Source organism: Leptopilina boulardi, unplaced genomic scaffold (assembly GCF_019393585.1).
Source record: "Leptopilina boulardi isolate dan_hultmark-lab unplaced genomic scaffold, ZJU_Lbou_2.1 LbouV2_63, whole genome shotgun sequence".
NCBI classification, from domain to species: domain Eukaryota; kingdom Metazoa; phylum Arthropoda; class Insecta; order Hymenoptera; family Figitidae; genus Leptopilina; species Leptopilina boulardi.
The window spans coordinates 64,473-80,888 of record NW_026138009.1 but is presented as its reverse complement, the minus strand read 5'-3'; the positions used below and the strand labels follow the sequence as shown (position 1 = coordinate 80,888).

At 28.6% G+C, this 16,416-nt stretch overlaps 1 protein-coding gene across 2 annotated transcripts in view; it reads left to right on the top strand.

Annotated features, from left to right (window-relative positions):
- LOC127290374 (potassium voltage-gated channel protein Shab) overlaps window positions 1-16,416 on the top strand; it is a 154,097-nt gene that overhangs the window by 129,283 nt on the left and 8,398 nt on the right. Inside the window, exons 7-8 of one of the 2 annotated variants that reach the window (XM_051318880.1) lie at window positions 5,716-5,932; window positions 15,654-16,055. In XM_051318880.1, coding sequence (XP_051174837.1) covers window positions 5,716-5,932; window positions 15,654-16,055 — 619 coding nt within the window. Of the gene's footprint in view, window positions 1-5,715; window positions 5,933-15,653; window positions 16,061-16,416 lie in introns of both variants that reach the window. The other variant, XM_051318879.1, reaches the window with a different exon arrangement.

Sequence of the window (16,416 nt, the reverse complement as noted above, 5' to 3'; positions counted from 1 at the left end):
TAGAGTGATCCTTTCGAGGGGTGAAAAACTTCGATTCTGGGCGTACGAAGAATATATTCCCCACTAGGAATATCTGAGAATATTTAGGAATATTTGAGAATACTTCTGAATACTGAATACTTGAGAATAGGTGAAATAATAAGAATATATTTGAATATACGGGAATATAAAAAAGAATACCGAAGAATATGCTTGAATATAAGGGAATATATGTTATTGAAAACACAAGAATATTTGATATTTCGAAAAATTATAGAAATAATTATTATTATTTATCAGTGTTACTTGAAAAATTGTGTGAAGGCAAAAAATAAATAAAATCTTGGTTCGATAAATAATAATATAAATTAATTTTTTATAGGGTCAACCGGGGTAAATCCGAACGCTTTTAGTAAGTTTCAACAATAACATTAGTTTTTTCTTTAAAAAAAAAATACTTCCGGTATTCTGGTGCATGAAGTTGTTACTTAACTTCCATAGAACAATTTTATGGGGTAGCAAAAATTTTTGATAAATTACAATCGCAGGAAACTTAGCGTTCGTATTTACCTCGATACTTTGCAACTTTCCTAAAATACCGGGGTAAATACGAACGCCTCTGTATTTTAGAAAAATCTTAGGGAAAATCAATTTAAAGTATTGCAATTGTTAAACTTATATAAAAACTCAAAAAAATACGATAATAAACCTATTATGTAATAATGCATCATATACAATAAATACAAAAATCAAACAGGTTAAAAATTAAAATGCATTACACAATTAAAACCTTCAATAACTTTATCAAATCATAACGGATTTTTGCAAAACTTGGTACAGAAAGTATTTTGGAGTGATTGAATGTAAATACAAAAATAAAAGTCAAATTTTTTAAATTCAAAATGGCGGACTTTCCTAAAACTTATTTTTAAAAATGATCAAATTTGCTAACTCCAAATTCGTAATCAGCGACCCTGAAACCCTCCGAGTAACAATTTTCGAGCGAATCCAATGAATTTTTTAATTCTCGTCCGCCATTTTGAATTTTGAAAAACTGACTTCAAATTGGTAATTAGCGACCCCAAAAACCGTAGAATACCAAATTTTAGTATGATCCTGAAAAACTTTTTTCAACAAACCATTTGGCATAAAAATTGAAACACTCCTTCGAGAGAACAGAGATTAAGTTTCTGCTTATTAATTACTAACGAGGATACGTATAGAAAGAAAAACTTTTTTCTATGTACTTTTATAATGTTAAAATAATAGTGTAATGAAATAAAAACAATTTTGTGTGGCTCTGATGTAAAAAAAATTATTGAAAATACCGTTCGGATTTACCCCGGTTTTCCAATTTTCCTGGGTAAATACGAACGGTCTGATATTATTAATAAAATTTTACAGAAGGCAAAAATCAAAAATAGTTTCTGTTCTAGTATTCATAACAAACAATTATAAATAATAAAATAAATTTTTAGCTTCTTTTTCTTCAAATACGAGACAAAATACTGAAAGAGTGTCATCTTTGATTTTCAATCTTTTTTGCAATACTCGTTATCTTTGTTTATGCTGTTGCTAATTAACAAACGAAAAATGGGATAATACTTAGAATCTCTTGAAGAGGATCTGAGGTAAAATTTCTCATATCGAACTTATTTTTAAAAATTTTAATTAAGCTGAAATAATTAGCGTTCGGATTTACCCCCCGTTCGGATTTACCCCGGCTGACCCTATTGATATTTGAAAAATATATACTACAAGTAATAAATATTTATTTAAATACATATAATACACGTATAATAAATATTTTTTAAAATAGAAACCATTTTTTAATAAAAATATTCAACTCAACCCGAGGAAGAACGTAACCTATAAAATAACCGTAAACAATAACGCGGTTTATGTAGATTCCAACGCTTTTTATCGAAGTAAATGAAATACTACGAAAGTGCGCTAAATTAAAAATGACAAATGTAAAAAAGTGATAGTTGAGTTAAAACTGTTAGTATTATCTGCGATAATATTATAAAATATGTCAAAATATTAAAGATTATTTGGGAATACTCGAGGGAATACTTTGGAATAGACGTGAAACTATGGAAATATTGTAGAATATTCTCGAATATCAGTGAATACTGGGAATATTGAATATATATTAATGAATATAGGAATACTAATAGAATACATGGGAATATCTACCGAGTGTACGAGGAATATCGAAATTTTTCACCCCTCGGATCCTTTGATAATACGACAAAAGATTTTTTAGGCGTAGAAAGGTACAGAGTTTTTCAAACAGTAACAAATTCCTCCCTAATCAAAGAACGAATGTTGTCTAAAGAAACTGACGTTAACAAAAGTGGACCACAGCATTTTTTTCAAGATTTTTAAAATATAAATAATTACAAATGAGGTATTTCCATGCCAAATCGGAGACCATTTGGCTTTTGCACCTCAGATCTTGTTGAAATTTTTTTTCCTTTTAGTACCCAGTAAAAAAAAAGAATTGGGAGTAAGCGAAAAGAATTGGTGGTAACTTAAGCTGAATTCGGTTTGGTGAAAAAACGGAATTGGAACGTTACGGTGAATTATTTTTTTCTTACTGTGAATTCTTTTCTCTTGAACATTTGAATTGACGTTTGTTTATTTGAGTTTGCATTATAAATGAATAAAATAAATGTTTCGAAGTCTAAAAAAGCCGATTTGGAATAAGAAATATATAATTTTTTTAAAAGAAATAAAAGTGAAATGTGACAGATTTACCGACAATTTTATCATGTGAGTAGTACTCATATGGTAAATTTATCATATGAACACTACTCACTTGATAAAATTGTCGGTGAATCTGTCACACTTCGCTTTAATTTCTTTTTAAAAAATTATATATTTCTTATTCCAAATCGGCTTTTTTAGACTTCGAAGCATTTATTTTATTCATTTATAATGTAAACTCGAATAAACAAACGTCAATTTAAATGTTCAAAAGAAAAGAATTCACAGTAAGAAAAAATAATTTACCGTAACATTCCAATTCGGTTTTTTCGCCAAACCGAATTCAGTTTAAGTTACTACCAATTCTTTTCGCTTACTACCAATTCTTTTTTTTACTGGGTACTCATGAAGACTAGCTTTCACGATTTTTTTCAAATTTTTTCATCAAGCCCTTTAGGAGATATCAATTTTTGAAAAATTACGTCACTTTTTTTTAAATGCTTGTAATTTCGCTAAAAATTGACCAAATTAGATCAGTCTTATATCAAAATTTTTATTTTTAAACGTACTTTCCAAAAAAAATATTGAAAGTTATTTTCGAAAAAAATTTTTATTAGATTTTTTAGATTTAAGATTAAAAATTCATTTTTGAACCTGTGTGTATCGATCGATTTTGTTCAACATTTTTTTACAAAAACTACTCTAAATTTGACGAATTTTTAGCCTAGTCTGATAATGGGAAACCGATGGGAACTATTTTTTTCGAATTTTCAAATTTTACGTTTTTAATTATCTGTATGGAAATCAAACAATAATCATTTTCTCTCATTCAAACCCAACGATTATTGTTAGTTTTATAAAATAAAACAGTTTAGAAAATAAATAATAAAGTAATATTTTAATTATTTATCTAAAATTTTGTTTTATTTGTAGAAGTTATTAAGCAATTTAAAATGAATGATTATCAAAATAATACCAGATAACTCAATAATTAATAAATATGAATGAAATCTTTAATCACAAATTAAGAATTAAAAAATAAATTTGCAGACTAGGAAGATCAAAACCTGAAAAAAAACGATAGATTCCTGTTTTAAAACAGAAATTATTTTCAAAATGGCGGAGTAATAGCGTGCGCAGATGATTACGAAAACGCGACGTGCGCACTGTTACTCCTGATTAATAATATTAAAAATAAAAATTTTGATATAAGATTGATCCAATTTGGTCAATTTTTAGCGAAATTACAAGCATTTAAAAAAAGTGACGTAATTTTTCAAAAATTGATATCTCCTAAAGGGCTTAATGAAAAAATTTGAAAAAAATCGTGAAAGCTAGTCTTCATGAGTACTAAAAGGAAAAAAATTTTCAAAAAGATCTGAGGTGCAAAAGCCAAATGGACTCCGATTTGGCATGGAATACCTCAAATACAACCTGTATTGTACTTTTTACATCCACTTTTTATACCTGGCACTGCTTCTAGAGCACCGTGAATGACAGAGAAAACGGACAAAATAACAAACAAATGAAAAACACAAAAAATTACTACAAGAAAAAAGAAATATATTTGGTATCACTTTCTTTAGCACACTTGCTGCATCCTATTAAGTCAGTGGTCATAAAAAGCAAGATTATTTGATAGCCAGAACTCGCGTAAAACAAACTATGCATAACAGTTCATAGAAGCACCTTAGACTATGCCGGAACTTGGGACGAAATTTTATGGATATGATATCGCGAATTTCAGTTATTTGTTAACAGCCCTGATATGACTTCCGCATCTCTCCTATCAAGTTTAGGGATTACCAATGCTCTTTTCAGATTGATGTGTTATTATGTTTCATTGTTTGAATTCCAAAGCCAAGCATTTACTAGAAGCATCATAGAGTTAGGTCCAAATAATTTTTTCTCTTCTTCATTTCTATCTAATTTATTCGCTGTGTCATTACTCTTGAATCTACTGTGGCTAGGGACCAAGAGGAGAGTGACGGTACTGGCATTCAGAGTGGTTTCGAGATATTTAAAGAAACGTATTTTTAACGAGCAGCATTAATATTTAAAACATAATAAAATAATTACAATCGATATTAACTAATTTGGATATGCTCTATTCAATGATGCTAAATTTTTTAGAAATTTTCATTTGTTATAATAAAAAAATCGATTACTGCCAAAAATAGATTTAGCAATCCTGGAAACACTGCTCGAGAGACGGTATGTGCTATTACGGTTGGTGTAACGTCACTGCTTTAGAGTCGGTATTTGCATGTATGAATGTAGAAATGCAAATACGGACTTTTTGCAAGGAAAGTTGGCCTTTCTCCGTTTGAAATTCTTGAGGGAAGAGTCGGTATTCTCGATACTGCCCATTGGCAGTCTGATTTAACTCGAAATCCTAATGATTTCGAGTTAAATCAGACCATATTTCCTGGCAGTACTCGCCAATGCGGACTGTGCTTCAAGGAAAGTACGTAAATACGTCATCATTTTGAAGCAGTAAGAGCATATACCGACTATTTTCTCTGCAAGTACGAACTCTGTAGGAATTATTTCGCGAAAGTAGGGTAATTAATAATTAATTATCTCCAAAATTAATTAATATTGTTAATTAAGATTACTACAGCTAGGTTCCTTTTTTCATAACGAATCCAGTGATATAAAAAACTTATTTTTGATAAAAATGTCGCTTACCGACTATCATTCAGAACGAACGCCATATACTATGCCAATCCTCTTTAATAGGTTCATTTATTTTATATGTTTTATCAAAGATGTATAAAGGGGACGGTACTATCCCTGATCATGTTGAGTAGAGGCTTCTCCACTAAACTATTAGAAAAACACCATCTTCAAATTTACCTTCGGTTCTAGTAAATTTTTCTAACATTTTTTTAGATTATGTTACTATTCAAACATATTATACTCAAAGTAAACATTTATTATACTATAATGAAATATATATTAACTGTTAAAATGATTTCTTTGTCAAAATTTTTATTCCTATTAATACTATTTCTTTTTCAGTATAATAAACCACGCGCTCAGTTGTCTAACAACCAAGATCTCCCTGATTGTATAAGTTCACCGATAAAAGAAGATGTAAAAGAAGATAACAATAATCACCATAATGGTTTGAAAGGAGGCAGACCGTCGCAATCCATGAATAGTCATCTTGCTTCAGCAACAAGGATAATTAATCATCATCTGTTTGGGACAATTAGTGATTCCAGGCAAAATACTGGTAATTAGGTGGTAAATTCCAAAAAAAAATGCCGCACACGTTGTCTTCACTATTTTTCACATTATATACTTAGTTATATTATACGTACTATGTACACACTGTTGGGGTAAATTCATTAAGAAATATTTTTCTTTTGCAAAACCCTCTGTTTCACATAGTTTGAACGTATAAAAATAAAACTAGAAATAGTAATAAAGTTCTGCGTTTTAAGCAGAGAAAATATTATTCCAGTCTTCATACTTCAAAACCTTATTTTCCTTAATTTAAACATTAAGTGGAATGACAGTAATTTGTAAAAATCATATTTTAAACATGTGTATGTTCAGATACATTTTAATAATCTGAATATACAATTTTATGTAAATAAATTTTCCAAGAAGTTTATAAAGTATAAGCCAGTGAGACTGAAACAGGTGCAGATGCAGGTTTGATGAAAAAAAATGTACTGCTTCCACTTCTTCGTAAAATTATCTGAAGTTGTTCCAGGATTTCAAATTTCCAAAACCGAAAATCAAAGCTGATTTTATTTTCGAAATAAACATATATATATATATATATATATATATATATATATATATATTAAGGGCCAGTTTCATCAACTCCGGTTAAAAGTTAATCAGCGATTAAATCCCTAACCGACCAATCATGAGCGTTTAAATTGGCTTTAATCGCTGATTAACTTTTAACCATAGTTGTTGAAACCGGACCTAAAATCTTCAAAACTCTTATTACAGTTTGGATTTTCATTGGTTTTGGATTCGGAGCTACAGTTCAAAATATCCAATATTGATAATTTTGATCCACTATACTCTACTTATTTTGACAAAGAAATATGCTTGAAATATCATAAAACATTTATTTCGAATTTTAAATTTAAAAAAAATAATAATTTTAAAAAAATTAACGAAAGATCGAAAATTTTTCTTAAATTGTTGACTTTCAACATCAACCAGTCCTATGATAATTTATTAAAAATAAAAATCTTTAAAACTATTTTTTAAAATCATGAACACCCGTATTTCGCTAGGGGTATTATGTTTTATTTCGAAAATGATATAATTTCAAATGTATTTTGAAAAATGTGCCATTTGAAAATTGACAAATCTTATTACTAAACTGACAGTGTGAACACTAAGACTGTAAAGACATGAAAAGTTGACATTAAATGAAACGTATTCTTAATTTCATAACTTTGTCGAAATGTAATAATTTTAAATTTACATCATTTCTTACCTCACCAATGATTCTTTCACATATGAATTTCAATATTTTTGTCTTGTAAAATAATTCAATCGTTTAAGAGATTTAATCAAACGCCACGCTCGGCTCTTTAAATCACTTACATTATTCGCATTCTTCCTTTCATAGTATTTCACCAAACAGTGCGCTTATTTTCCAATAATAGTTAACAATTACATGAATTTATTGGATAATCTCACACTATCATACCTTCACATTTCTACATGTAATGATTGTTAAGGAATGTTGAATATTAAGTCGTCGGATCAAGGTTCATAGAAAAAAATTTAAAAATTTAATTACAAATTTAACTAGTATATTAATAAAGCAATAAAAAATAATACAATATCTAATACACTTATTTTGTCGGTCGAGAAACGCGTCGCACAATTAACAAACTATAATAACGGAATGTAAACGTAGCAAAAATGAATTAAATGGATCGTTCTTATATATTAACCGTTTTACTTTAATATAATAAACCAAATGTATATTCTTGACAAAAAATAATATCAGAAAAAAATTAATACACGTAAACTAAAAACACGGTAACGCAACGAGTTATATAGGGTTCAGTACATTGCGTAACATGTGTGAACTAGCGGCCTTTTTGGAACGAGTGCTAAGTTTTCAAATCCCTATCAAAAATTAACTATTTTCGCAGTACTGCCAGTACTGGCGCGATATTGGTACCAGTACCGCGCCAATAGTGAACTCTGGCAATTTTTAGTAGGGATTTAGCGCGAGTTTCAAAATGCCGCCACACGTGTTGCGCACATTACTTTTCATAATAAAAAAAAATTTAATTCTTACACAATGTAAAAAATTAAAAATAACACACATATTCAAAACAAATTAAAATATTATAAAAAACGAAAGTCAAAAAGTCTTCGCGATGCATTGAAATAGATCCTTTTAAGAGAGCTGTCAAATTTACAAAAGAAAGTGAGGTTAGGTAAATAAGACAGACTAGACAAAAAAGTATTTCCATATCAATTAAAGCAAAGTAAAACCTGCAATCTATTACGCGTGAAAATGTGTTGCTGATAATACCGCTAATTTTTTATAAATTATGAGAAGATTTTGAGCTACGCTTGTTCTACGAAATACTGCAATTGGCTTTTTTACCGCACTGTACTCTATTGCTAAATAAGTCACAAAAATTTTGACTATATAAAACAAAATATAATTTTAAATAATTGAAAATTAGTTTTAGTATGTTCAGTTTTTTATAACATTGCCTTGCTTCAGCAATATGGATATTATAAAATTAATAACTGTCCGTTTGGAAGAATAAAAAATTTGGGCAAAAAAATTATTTCAAAAAATAACGCACACGTTGTCTCCACTATTTTCCACAATATGTACTTACAAGCAACACTATTGAACTCTGAAACCTCAATTTTGATAAATACAGGTTTTTGTTTAAAAAATAAAAAAAATTAGACAAACATTTTTTTAACTACCAGGCCTAAGGAAATTAAATTTTAAGATATAAGGGCATTCAATTGTACATAGCTAGATTAAAAAGGATACTTATTAAATGAATTATAATTACTAGGAATGAGAAAACATGATGAGAGAAGTTAAGGCTTTTAAAAACAAATTAAATTTTAAAAAATCCACACTTCCCAGTCGGAAAAAAACATGTTTGTTTTAACAACGTTCATATAACATTTTTAGAACGTTTCATGTCCGCCAAATAATGTTCTAAAGCATTTTAAGATGTTCAAATAATGTTCAAGAACATTTTTTGGCGGACATGAAACGTTCTAAAAACGTTTTGAGAACATTTTGGAACAACCTGGTTCTTCGCTCACTGAGGTACTCCTAAAAACCACCCTTAACAGTAAAAACACCTGCTTTATATGTAAAGTAGATTTTTTAAATACTTGTTATTTAATTTAGGACTAAGGCAGATGATATTACATGAAACAACAATAACACTGTGCTAGTTCAATAAATGAACAAACTGAGTATGTGAATTAACCAAATTTGGGTACGCTGAATTGAATGGTTTTAGACGTTTTTTAAGATCGGGGCAAATTTTTTAAATAATCGCCATTTTGTTTTTCTCCCATTATCAAAACAAAACATTTTTCCTAATCAAAAAAAATAAAATTGGGCTTGAAACTCGTTACTCAGGGTATTTTGGTGTCGCTGATTAAGAATCCGGTAACAGTTTTTCAAAATCCAAAATGGCGGACTTTTACCAAAATCGTTCAAATTTGCTTGAAACTCTCTACTCGTAGGTTTACGGGGTCGCTGATTTTGAATCCAGAGTTAGTTTTTCAAAATTCAAATTTTGGGCCAATATGGCAGATTTAAAAAAAAATCGTTCGGATTCTATTGCTTTATGAAACACTCGCATACATTTCAAAATATGTATGGCGATTCTGATATGTAAATCACGCTGTTTAGGAATCCTTAAGTAAGTTTCAAGAATTAAAAATTTCATATGACAAATTAATTTCTTATAAATTTATAATACATCGAATTCACTAGAAACTCGTTTGGGAGCGTTCACAAATTACGTAACGTTTTTTTTTTAATTTTGACCCCCCCCCTCCCCATGTAACACGTTATTGCATGCATTAGCGCCATTTTTTCTGCTGTCCGTAACAAAGTGCTTGACCCCCCCCTCCCCCAAAAATTGTTACGTAATTTTTGAATGCTCCCTTACTTGGTAGTTTTTTGGTGTCGTTGACACCAGATTTGTAATCAGCGACCCTAAAACCCCCGAGTAGAGAGTTTCAAGTCAATTTTATTCTTTTTTATTAGGAAAAATGTTGTATTTTGATAATGGGCCAAATAACAAAATGACGATTATTTAAAAAATTTGACCCGATCTTAAAAACGGTTAACGCTATTGAATTCAGCGTACCCAAATTAGTGTTCATACACAATATGCCCAGTTTGTAAAAAAAGTATCTTTTGCGAGTATAGTGTAATTTTCCGATTAATCGCCTTTAAACTAGAAAACCACCCCTTTAACCCTTAAAGCGCATAACATTATAAAATTTATTAAAATGCACTCAGGGCTTTTGCCAACCACAGTATTTAAAGTTTGTTTGATAAGCTGGAGTAGGATACTATCTTCAAACAAAATTCATACAGTTTATCTTAAGAAACAAAGAAATTTTTCTTAAAAATAAAAAAAAAATTTAATTTTTAAATTTAATTTCTTTAAATTTATCTTAATATGGTATCGCAATGTGTTCAAATAAAGTTATTGCTTTAAAAATATATTTTAATTATTATAAGGTTATAATAAATAGTGGGTGATAGTTCTTCGATTTAATAAAAAAAGCCAGTGTGTGTGCAGAGAACTGTATGGAGGCCATTGCAAATAGGTCACCTTCATGCTACGCAGTTTTACTTTTTTCCTTCTCTTTTTTGGATTGGCAGTTTGCAAATTGTTGATAATATTTCATGCTAGTGATTTTAACTAAATAAGTAAGTGAAAGATTTCGGGTAAAGCTTAGCGAATATGTTAACGCAATGTTAAAGAAATATTTTCTGAAACCATTATCACAATTATAAATCACACATAATATGGTGTCAAACACCCTGAACTTTTTTGGGCATCTACTTTGAGTAATTAAAAAAACGTGTGAGACCCCCATAATGCGCTTTAAGGGGTAATACTGAAATCCAAAATTGATAAAATTTCTTGTGTAAGATATGAACTTCTTCTATACATGTTTAAGAAAAATTCACGGGATCTTAAATGTTCTTCCTTTATGTGTTAGTTCTGATAATGAAGTACGATTTAGAGGAGAGTGGAGCTGGTTGCACCACGCACAGTGGCCGATTTCCCGAAAAACCTGGCCAAAAATCGAAAAATGATACGATTTCAACCAAAATTGGTATACCCATGTTTTTTGGGCTTCTGAATTCAAATTTTACATTGGTTGTGTCAAATTCAAAATGGCGGATCCAAAATGGCCGTTTAGATTTTAGAAAACTTTGCTGAAAATCGAAAAATGATACGATTTCAATCAAAATTGGTATACCCATGTTTTTTGGGCTTCTGAATTCAAATTTTACATTGGTTGTTTCAAATTCAAAATGGCGGATCTAAAATGGCCGTTTAGATTTTTAAAAACTTTGTTAAAAATTAAAAAATGGTACGATTTTAACCAAACTTAGTATACTTACGTTTACTGGGTTTTTGAAATCAAATTTTACATTTGTTTTATCAAATTCAATATGGCGGATCCAAAATATTTGCTGGTATTATAAAATTGCGTATATGTGTTAGAGTTTATTTTTTTTAAATTACAGACAGTGCTTAAATTTTAGTTTAAAGCGAATGCGAATGAAGAAAAAGTCAGTCTTTCATGTTCAGTTGCACCGCCGGCCGGTGCAACGCGCTGTCGGTAAACCGCGCTGGGTGAAATAAAAAGTGATACCAAAACTGCAGGGGCAGCTTCGGGCAGCTGATTTCAATTAAAATGAATCAAAAATATATTCTAGTTTATGATAATACCAGGTAGAGCGCGGACATCGGTGGATTTTACAATTATTTTCATGATTTACGTTGATAAAACAATACAAAAATCGTAGCCATGAATAGCGATGTTTAATGTCATTTTTTAAAAACTGTACGTTTTAAATGTGATGATAAATACATTCAACATATTTCATACACCTTTGTTAATAATTCCCAAAAAAAGATATTCAAAAATCTGCTGTATATTAGTATATTTTCACTATTTTAACTGTGACGAAAATTTATAGTTATGAAACGTTCTGAGTAAATCTCTGGCAAAGATCACTTTTACTTGTTCACATAATAAATTGGTCATAAAAAAAGTGTAATTTTTTTTCGCAAAATTATGCAGTGAACCCTCCTTTATAATATTCAACAATAAAAAGTATAAATTTCTAAAAAAAAATTTTTGACTTTTGGCCAGGTTTTTCGGGAAATCGGCCACTGTGCCACGGGGCAAGATGCACCATACTAGGTATGTCTTACATTTCTAGGAATTTATGTTTCTATGATAGTTATATCGAGTCAAATTTTTTTTTAAACATATTGCGAGTTTTTGGAAGATACACCACAGGTGGTGCAAGACTCTTCATCTGTGGGGCATCTTGCACCAATAGCGATTTTTTTTATAAAATACTGATTTTATAAATAGAAAATTATATTACGTGACGTATATACTCTTGACTCATAAAAGAGTGATTGCTTTTTTAATTTATCGTATACAACGTATGAAATGAATGATATTATAAAAGTTATTACAGTTTTTAAAAAAAGTGGTGCAACCAGCCCCACTCTCCCCTAATCAAAAGTCATTAAAGAACAAAAAAAGTACTGTAATAAAACCACATATGCATGATTTGCGAATAAGTATGATTGGAGGTAACAAAAGTACATTAGACTGTTTAGGAAATAGGCATAGAAACTAGTCAAACTATTTTAGTGTAGTTGCACCAATGGTAGATCAACTGTAGTAACCAGGTTTAACTATGTTCTTTTTAATTCAATTACATGTTACTAAGTTTAAAAAAAGTACCCGGCTGAAAAAACTTTTACAAGAAAATGTATATTTTTTTTACATATTTTTTGTGCAGGTTTCATGTATATTTTCTTGTACCAGAGATGGAACATGTTCTTGTACATGTTCATTTATGTATTTTAAATTAAAAACTTTAAAGGCTGCGCAGTAGTTTTCTTAAGCTTTTACAGCTGCGCAATAATTTTTAGCATGCACACGAAGAAACTTTAGTTTATAAAATTTGATATTATAATACTAAATTTTACAAAAAGCCAATAGTAAACGAAGATATAACGTTATCTTTGTGAAAATTACTATTTAAATATTATACTGAGTGAGTATTCTTAATTTGGAAAGAGTAATATAATAATTATGGATTCATATTTCTAAACAGTAGGAAATTTTAATAAAAAAAATAGGAAACTGATGTTGGTGAATCGTTGTAAACGAGCTTTATAAATATATTAAGAACTGAAAAAGAATTATGAAATTTACAAAAACTATGGTAAATATCCATCCCGTGTGAAAATAAAATTACTATAGTGTTTTGGGAATATATTGACATAAAAGTTAAAAAGCCCTCCACAATAATAGAAAAAAAAATTATTACTATACTAAATTTTACCATAGTCGATATAAAATGTTCGAAGTTGCACCTTCAAATATTACAGTAAACATATTATATATACTCACACATATTACATATTCTTGAGGAACACACACTTTTAATACAATACTAATATAAAGAACCTATTCTAATAATACACACATTCACATAATCGTCGCAATACATGTAAATACATGTAAATCTAATTTAATATTTTAAATTTATTTAAATTTATTAATTAAAATATAAATTATTAATATAAATAAAGTAAAATTTAAATAAAATTCTCAAAATTAAATATTCAGTAAATTTCATTTTGTGTTTCCTTCACTGTTTAACTTTTTGAATAATTTTAATTAAAAATTTGCAAAATTTCTTCAAAATTTTAACAATAATTCAAAAAATTTTATTATTTTAAATAAATATAATAAAAAAATTCTAAGAATTACTTTCTTACAATGATTACTATATACTTTTTTTGAAACTATTTTTTGTTTTGATTTTTTATTAAAAATTTTCAATATTTGATTTTCAGACATTTTTATGAAACACTTAAAATAAATAAATTATTTTCAATAAAACACAAAATAATATTAAACACATATTTAAAAATAATTTTTTTACATGAAATTTTACATTTGATTTAATTATTATTTAAATTAATCTAATTTGTTAAATCTAAATATTGAATAAAATGTTCAAAATAGTCATTTCTCATATTTGCAAAGTATATACTTAATAAATACATATTGATAATAATATTACTATTACGTGATGAAACCCAATCGGTTATACTCGGCAAAAACCGGATATTTTTCGTACATCATCGGTAAAGTTCGACCAATCGAATGCTACTAAGAAATAAAATTCCTATTTTCAAAAGGAATGTTTTCAAAAAACAATTTTAGATGTTACAATAACCAATTTTAAGATGAGCAATATTTTTAGCACCTCTGCTTCTTTCCAATAAAAATAGTAATATTTTTAAAACAGAATGTAATATGTGAAATTTCAACTTTTACTTTTCATAATTATTCTAGTCAAAATTCTTTTTGTGAATATCTCTTTTTTCTAATTTACAATTCATATAGCTTTTATTAATCATTCCAACTCCTTATTGTAATTATTAATAATATACTATACTTTTAAATGATACTCTCTAAATTTGAATCAGCTAAAATCCGCTGATTGGCAGCAAATAGTCGCTGATTGAAAAAGCTATAAGTATGCAGCTGCGAGTCAGCGACTAACAACTATTTCAATCAGCGAAATACACCATTTTAAAAATAAATTTATCTTCCGACGAAAATGACCGACGTTCGCCGATTTGTGTTTCGCTATTTTATTAGCTGTATCCGCTGATTTGCAGTGAAAACTTTATTCGCTGATTCAAACAGTGAAATTTTAGCTAATTTAAATTTAAAGAGTACCGATTAATTTATTTTGTAATACAGTAGTAAAAAATAATGTCATTTTTATCACTTCATCCTCTCTTACTATTGGTTTTTTGTAAAAATAATTATTATAATATCAAATTTTACAAACTATAGTTTCTTCGTGCATAAGTGAATTATAACTTATTTACTATTATAGCAATATTATAATTATAACTAATTAGTTCAGTTGTAATATTAGATTGGCGTGAGGATCAAATAAAGAAACCTTTTTCTTTTTTTAAAAAATTGTCAGACGTTTCTGCTCAAATGGGAGCAAAAAAGAAAAAGGTTTCTTTATTTGATCCTCACGCCAATCTAATATTACAACTGAACTAATTAACAATAAAGGATCAATATAATTCCAAACATGGATAGAATATAATTATAACATTTACTATATAAATTATCTTTTCTAACTTTTATTGATCTTTTAAAATACATTTTTCTGCATATTTTGTTGGTTTAATAAATATTTTTCAAAGAAATCAAAAGTGGGTTAACTTTCAAAATATCCAATCCGCCAGGGCGCACATATATTTTTGCTGAAGCATAAGGTCAATTTTTTTTATCATACGATAAAATTTATCTCTAATTGTAAACAGTTAAAACAACTTTATTTTTTGTACTTTCATCAATGATAATGAGTGTTTCTTTCTTAACCTTAAGTTTTCTTTTTATTTTTATAATAAATTCTTAATTTGTAATATGTTAACATATATGAAATCTGAAATAAAATGTATTTCCTTGTTTTGTTTTAAAAGATTTGTTAAATCTAGAATTTGATTGATTAAATAGGGAAAAATGTAATCAATTTACTAATAATAAAAAGTAGGAAGGAATTAGAGCATAGTCGCCAGTTCACCGCATACTGAAAATCACGTAGTGAAATTGTGGTTTATGTAAAAAGTATTGAAAAGTGGACATTTCAGGATCGACTACGGGAAGTAAGCTGTCACTGTCGGTTGATTCAATTGATAGCGAGGCAACGCCATTTATAGAGGGACATCGTAAATCAAAATCGATTTTAAAGAAATCCGAAAGTAACAGTAACTATTATAGTGGTATTGGAGATTCGGATACTGACAATCTGATAGCTGACAATTCGTCAATAATGACAATGTACGACAATGGAACAATTACAAGCAACACTTTACGAAATATTTATGGAGGTCGTTTGGAACATCCTATCTCACCGCTTCTATCTAGACAAGTCATTGAATCCATATTTCGAACTAATAATAATTCCAGACAACATTGCCAAATTAATTTGAATGATGGAAAACATTGTAAATCCAAATTACACAAACCTTTACTTGATCACACCATTCAAGGTAAAGTAAATTACTTTCTTTTGTTTAAAGCTTATAGTAGTAAACTACTTTTTTTTTCGTATGTACATAGGTCGACTATAAATTTTATGATTAATTTTTAGTTCATTTGCTACTCACTCTCTGTAAGTCCTAAACCAAACTGTTATTAAATTTTAGGTATAGAACATCATTTTAAGGGAGCAGTCCACGGTCTGGTCGTAATTTCGAATCTCTTTTTAAGAAAGGTTTGCAAATGAACTACACGCGATACCCTATTAAAAATCATATAGGTTCCTTTATAAAAACCGTTATGAAATCTTAGGTCTAGATAGGAATCCATATAGAATTCCATGTAAAATCATATATGAAATTCGGACACGAT